General features: G+C 28.0%; 1 protein-coding gene across 1 annotated transcript; it reads right to left on the bottom strand.

Annotated features, from left to right (window-relative positions):
• Positions 1-4,258: 4,258 nt before the first annotated feature.
• LOC129615201 (ELAV-like protein 2) lies at positions 4,259-7,476 on the bottom strand. The gene is made up of 2 exons (XM_055530300.1): positions 6,934-7,476; positions 4,259-5,094 (listed from the first exon to the last, which is right to left on the bottom strand). Exons 1-2 carry the CDS (start codon positions 7,332-7,334, stop codon positions 4,494-4,496), a joined length of 1,002 nt encoding a protein of 333 aa, XP_055386275.1. The 5' UTR covers positions 7,335-7,476; the 3' UTR covers positions 4,259-4,493.

The raw sequence follows: 7,476 nt of genomic DNA, 5'->3' as shown, positions 1-7,476 counted from the left end.
TTATTTTTTTTTCAAGAAATGACGCAGTGAAAAGAATTAGTTGTGAACTTATGTGTACATTATATTGAAAAACAAAAAACAATATTATAAATTTTGAAAAATAACATTCAGACGTTCGTTCACCATCGAACTACCTAATATATAATTCTGTAGTTAATTTTGATGTAAATACAGAAATTCAACTTATTACTTTTTATGAAAATTTTAAAATACAGAGTTCTGCGATTAAGGTTGCGTTTAATTCCAGGGATTATTCTTTGATCGATTTCCAGCAGAAAATTGTGTAGGTGGGGGATTTTTACGAAAAAAAAATTCTTATACTGACGAGCTCTATCTCGAAAACTATGGCTCCATTAAAACTGATTGTAAGACTGAAAATAAACAGTAATCAATCACTTGTGAAACCAGCCTATGTTTACTCTATGTTGCATGATCCGGAATTTATTTATCTGCAAGGAAAATCTGGTACCTTTTTTTTCAACAGACTGCAATTGTCACGTCTATGCACCCTCTACACCGTACATAAAATTTGATTATTTTATATAAATAATTAATTTATATTAAATTTCATTAATATTTTCTTAAATATAAATAAAATTTTTTTCTTTTCATACATTTTTCATACATAATTCATACATATACAAATTGCACATACACATTCACATTCTTTGCACATTTATAATATTTTTCGTAATAAGAACATTACAAGTCTTTACTTTAGCAAAACGAAATTATAGCACCATAAAAAGTATTAATCGAGTTTACACTAAAGAAAAATAATTAAGAAAGTATTACCTTCAAATTTATAGGATGGCTATGCAAACACATTTATTAATATCTTGCATTTGAAACAAGTCTTGTCTTATTCTTATTACGATAATATCAGCAACATAGAAATAAGTATGTACATACATATTTTATATATGTATATATTTCCCAAAGAATATAGTAGCGAGGAATTTTATCCCACAACATACCTTCTATATAACTCTTTAGGAGTCAACGAGTTCAAATTAATTAAATTTTATTTTATATTTTCGCTTTCTGCTCGTACACCATGTTATTTTTTTTAACTTTTTTTATTTCATTATGTGTTATTTACAATATATGTATTACAATCACTTCATCGTCTTATGTAGGCATTACAGAAACTTAAATCTGGCAAAATAAAATACATATTAATTTCGTTCTTATAAAATACTTACATAAGTATAGTATTTATTAAATTAAGTTATTATTGTATACACTAGAACCAGTAACAGGTATTCTTTGGGATGATTTTATGGAACAGTTTCTGCATATACGAATGTTATTCCTGTGCCTAGCATTAAACTTATGTGAATAACACATAATGAATTCGAAGAAATTTTAGAATAACCAATATTATTGAGTATCTTGTATACTGCTTAAATTACTCGGTACTGATATATACTTCTTATAGGCAGAATTTTGTTTTCGAAAAAGAGCCTAAAAGTACCATACAGTCCTGCCTAAAATATTTGTGGCAATTGAGAGATATGTTGTGTCTTTGATAAATATGAGAAACAATAATGCTCCCAAAGTAGATCCTTAAGGAACCTAAACATCAATACATTTTGTAGAGCTCAGTTCATTTTTGAAATTTACAAATTGCTTTCAATTTTTTTAAGTAAGTATTCATTATATTAAGTGCAATAGCACAAGAATTAAATCCAACAAAAGAAAGTTTAGATAACAGCAGATCATGATTAATAGTATCAAAAGCTTTTTGTAAATCTATAAAAAACACAATTATAATATTAAAATTTGTCAGTCACAAATCGTGTCTAAAACAGAAAAAAATCTACTACAAAACAAAATTAAAAAAATTAAACGAACTCTAAATAAAATAAAAAATGGATCAATAGCCACATACCTCCAAGGTCTGATAGCTGAAAAAGAATCGGATTATTCCCTATGGAAATCAATGAAAAATCTTAAAAGACCGATAAATCAAGAAGCACCAATAAAAAGAGCAGACAACACCTAGGCAAAAACAGAGAAACAAAAGGCTGACCTGTTAGCGCAGCACTTAAAAAACGTTTTCACACCACTAGAAAAACAATCAAACAATGAAAACATTACTTTTATACCACATGATGACTATGTGGATATTCCCTACTGCACAATAGATGAGCTGCAAACCATAATTAGAAACTCCATCTCAAATAAAAAATCACCAAGTTATGATCTTATTACTGGAAGAATAATCCATGAATTACCACCAGTAGCAATTAAAAGGCTGAAAAACATCATAAATGCCTGCTTCAAATTAAAATATGTATGTACCAAAATTGTGGAAGATTGCAGAAGTAATTTTGATATTAAAACCTGGAAAAAATTCTAGTGAAGCAACGTCATATCGTCCAATTTCACTTTTGCCAACACTGTCAAAAGTTTTTGAAAAAACTCTTCATAAAAGACAATTAAAAATGTAACATTATACAAGAACGTAACTTGATCCCATCACATCAATTTGGATTCAGAAATAATCATTCTACGATTCAGCATGTACACCGCTTAAAAGATATTATAGAAAAATCGCTTGAAGAAAAACAAGTTTGCACCGCTGTCTTCCTGGATATAGCGCAAGCATTTGATAAGGTTTGGCTGGAAGGATTAAAATACAAACTCCATAGGGACCTACCGATGCAACAATATCAAATACTAAGTTCATGTCTAACAGATAGAAAAGGATGCGCTATGGATGTGAATATTCCGAACTGGTTAACATAGCAGCAGGAGTACCCAAGGAAGCGTGCTTGGGCCTACACTGTACCTTATTTATACAAGGGATATCCCTGAAGATAACAGTGTATTAACGGCAACATTTGCTGACGACACCGCCCTCCTTTCCAGAAACGCAGATCCAAATGTTGCAGCCTGTAATCTACAAAAATCAATAAATAAAGTTGAAAATTGGGCGAGGAAGTGGCGGATAAAGCTGAATGAGGCTTAAACTACACTTGTTAATTTCACGAATAGAAAAGTAATCCAATTACCTATTCGGGTTAATGATGCAATAGTACCTTACTCAAATAGTGCCAAATACTTGGGAATGACTCTGAACGCCAAATTGAGGTGGAAGGAACATATAAAAATTAAAAAAGATGAACTTAACATAAAGTACAGAAAATTGCATTGGCTTTTAGGCAAGAACTCAGAATTGTCAATCAACAATAAAACTTTAATATACAAGCAAGTTCTAAAACCTGTGTGGCTATACGGCATACAAATTTGGGGGTGTGCAAAAAAGACTAACACTAACATTATACAAAGATTCCAGAACAAGGTGCTTCGAAACATTGTCAATGCACCTTGGTATGTTAGAAATTATGACATACATAAAGATTTAAGAATTGAATTGGTCGAACACGAAATAACCAAATCCAAACATAAAAATAGGATATCCTCCCACAACAACATGGAAATCCAGAGATTAATTAACAATAATAGCAGTGACTTACGACGCTTGAAAAGGACGAAACCCCTGGATCTGGCTGATCAAAACTTAGATTAAGAGGATTCAAGGAATCAGAGATTAATAAATCCTTAGTCAATTTGTAACATGAGTTGGTCGGGAAAATAAATAAAGATTAAAAAAAAAAAAAAAAAAAATCGTGCCAAAGACATCAATTAGATCGTTTTGTGTTCCTATACCTACTCGAAAACCGTACTGATATGAAAAAAAGAACGGGTTCGCAAGTAAATCTGATTTAATTTTTCTATACTTTACTTTTGCATATGCAGAAGGGATAATAATTAGCCTGCAATTGTTGTTTTAGAAATATCTCCACTCTTAAAAATTGGTAGTTTTTTGAAGCTTTAAAGAATTACGATATTCGCCATCATCGATAATTTTCAGTAAGAAGAGAATGATTGAGCTGGTATATTGTCCCAACCAACAGAACTTTTATTTTTCAAATTAGTTATAGTATCTAGTACTTCTGATTCACCAACATTTTAATTAATTGTTTTAGATTTTATGGATCAGAAAAAAACCATGTACATATATGCATGATTTTTGATCAGTATTAATGTGTACGGTAAGTTCTTCACTAAAGTTTAATTTAAGTTAAATATAGATAGTGAATGTGATAAAGTGATTTCAAAATGCAGTTTTTTATCATTAGTTTATTTTTGTTTAACTTTCACTTCACAATTTTTAATTTTGTCGTCACTTTTAGCCAGTAGTTTTTCCTTCCAAGCTTTTTTTAACAAAAACAAAAAAGTCTATTTCAAAAAAAATCAGTATATTTATTAGTAAATTAAAAAAATCAAATTTAATTAAATATATCATTTATACTTATATTTAAGAAAAAACATAGAAAAAGTTAGATGAGTAAATTAGAGATAAAAAATGAAATATTTTATTTATTTGGTTACATAGATTGATAATGGAAATAGGTACCCAACCATTTATTGCAATGCAGAAAAATGTATTCTTAATAAATAATGTACTATAAAGTAAAAGTTTAAAGTTGAATTAATTCTCTTTTGTTCAAAGCTTTTTTTGTTTTGAAACTGACATGTATAGTTCTGTCATCCAACTTCGAATCATTCAGTGTATTTATAGCCAAATTGGCCTCCTCAAAATTTTTCATAGTAACGAATCCATATCCAAGACATTTTTTGGTCTGAGGATCCTTCACTATTGTTACATCTTTTATAGCCCCAAATTGCGCAAATAATTTCCACAAAACAGAATCTTCGGCGTCTGGCAACAAATTGTTGACATATATATGGTATTCTCCCATTTTGTTTTCGGTAATGTCATCATTATTTTGATCCTTGTCTAATTTCTTATTTTTGAAGCTCACACTCAGTTGACGACTATCTAATACAAATCCATTTAAAGTTCGTATAGCAACTTTAGCATCATCGACATTCCTCATTGTTATAAAAGCATATCCTTTAGATACATTCGTTTTTGAATCTTTAACGATGGAAACATTTTTTACAGCTCCAAATTGAGTAAATAGTTTCCAAAGGGAATCCTCGTCGCATTCTGGAGCAAGATTATAAACATACAATGGATATGAACCGATTTCACCCAATGCATCATCGCTCTCCATCCTATAAAAACATATAAAGGAAATTAAATCAAAATGTTTTTGATTTTTTTTTTATTTTACATGTATTCAAAATTTTTTATATGACCTCAACATGATAATATTGATTTTCACTTTATATAATATGCAAATAGGTATTAAATTTGAATGCTTAATTAGTTCATTCAATTAGAACTTCTTTCTAATAAAAGTTGTTTTCAGTACAGAAAATCTGAAATTTAATGATTTCATTTACAACTTACACATCTCCATATGATCGAGGTTTTAATTATTGCTTTAATTTCATCATTATCTATGTATAAACTGATAAATCAGCCCTTTTCATACAAACGACCAATCGTCCTAATAAAAAAAATTTTTTCAATAAAATGTAGAAATATTGTTTTTAGATCTATAGTTCGTTTATTGATTGTTTGATCATATACTGTTTAACTTTATTGATATCAAATATAAGTAAGCATATCGATGTTGTTTATATAGATATATTGAAAATATTTATAAACCATATAAGTAGGCATATAATATAAAAATAATTTTTATAAATATTTTTCACAATTATTTCATTCCAAAATTTGTGTATGTCTTTAATCATATAAACTGAAAACAATAATCATCAATAAAAATTATTATGTTTATAGTTCAATACATAATATTATTATCTATTTACATAAAATGTTATTAACAAACCATGTTTATTTTTATATTTATTAGCAGTTGCAGTTTCATAAATGTTATAAAATAATAAAATATGTAGGCAGGTACTTTGTAACTTACCGCTCTGTAGCTAGACATTTTACAAAATTTTCTGTTCAAACAGAATAAAATTTTAGAATTTTTCTTTCTTTTCAAATGTTACTTTTCAAACGGTTTCTTATCTCGATATTGCTTTTACTGTTCTTAATCTATAAATCTTTATTTTCGCTTTTATGTTTCATACTATTTGAATAACAAATTTTTTACGAAAAAAATAATTAATTGAAAATTAGGCAAGCATTATTGCTCATGCGCAGAATTTTATTATAATTGTTTACCCTTCTACTGCTACAGGGATTATTAAAAAAAGACGCTATTTAACTTTTATAAAAAATAATTCTTGAGTATTTTCTCGACCCCAATTCACAGCAATAAGTTTGCCATCAATACTGTTCTAATTTTCCCAAAAATTTCGCTTTCCGTTTTCCAAAAAAAGTCAATAAATTTTAATTGGAAACTTACCCAAAAAATCAAACAAATAAATTTTAATCAAAAAATTTCGAAATATAATGAATAGGCAAACTAAAAAATGTTTAAATAATTTTAAAATATGTATGTACATATGTACATACATATTTTAAAATTATTATATATATATTTCATATAAGATAAAAATGAAAAGCATACATATGTATGTAGATAAAGATGCATCTATTTGTAGTAAACATATCTACCTACATATGTATCGAGAAACCTAGTACGTTTTAATCGCAATCGGACAAAATGCTATGGAATATATTTTTCAATATTCCTAAAAAGTATTTCATTGAAATATTCTTAATATTACATTTAGCAATATTCCTAATATATACGTATTTCTAATATAACAAAATTTCCAATAAATATTGCTAATATAGCCTACAATATTTAGCAACTGCATTATTTTATTTCCATTTTTTATCAACATTAATACTTAAAATAATTTATTGAATAAGTCGGCAGCCATATTGATATTTCATATTCATATGTATAATTCTTTAACATTAGGGCAATGATATTTAGTAAGTATATTGTTGATAAGTAAATCAATATAACATAATAAAAAAAATTTATATTTAATTTAATTTCATAAAATTTTTATTTTACTTACTTTTTTCCTTTGAAACTTATTCTCAACGGACGACCATCCATAGACTGCCCATTAAGGATTTCTATGGCTTGGGACGCCTCATCCAAATTTTTCATGGTAACAAAGGCATATCCCTTATTAAACTTTGAATCACCATCCTTCATAACAGCTACGCTTTTTATTGAACCAAATGGAGCAAATAATCGCCATAAATCATTATTGGTTGCATCTGGTGATAAATTAAATATGTATATGCTATATCCGCTTAACTTTTCATCAACCTCTGATTCAATATCACTTTGCCTTTCTTCTTTTTTGCTACTTTCTTTCTTAGGTGTAATTGGGTCAAATCTTTCCTTACCCTTAATTACCGAAGAACTTTCAGCTTTTCCCAAAGTAGGCTTTTTTCCACCACGAACCATTTTTACTTTTATTTTTCAATTTATAAAAATTCAATTAAAAATTTATTTTTCAATCTTTAATTTCAAAGCTGATATTTTTTTGTACGTATACGAGGCGTGGTACTTGACTTGTATGTACTGACTGTACCTCTACCTAATTGAA

This window comes from Condylostylus longicornis, unplaced genomic scaffold (genome assembly GCF_029603195.1).
Source record: "Condylostylus longicornis isolate FDR11 unplaced genomic scaffold, ASM2960319v2 ptg000135l, whole genome shotgun sequence".
NCBI classification, from domain to species: domain Eukaryota; kingdom Metazoa; phylum Arthropoda; class Insecta; order Diptera; family Dolichopodidae; genus Condylostylus; species Condylostylus longicornis.
The sequence above is the reverse complement of the archived record's forward strand: the minus strand, read 5'-3'. Positions and strand labels throughout refer to the sequence as shown.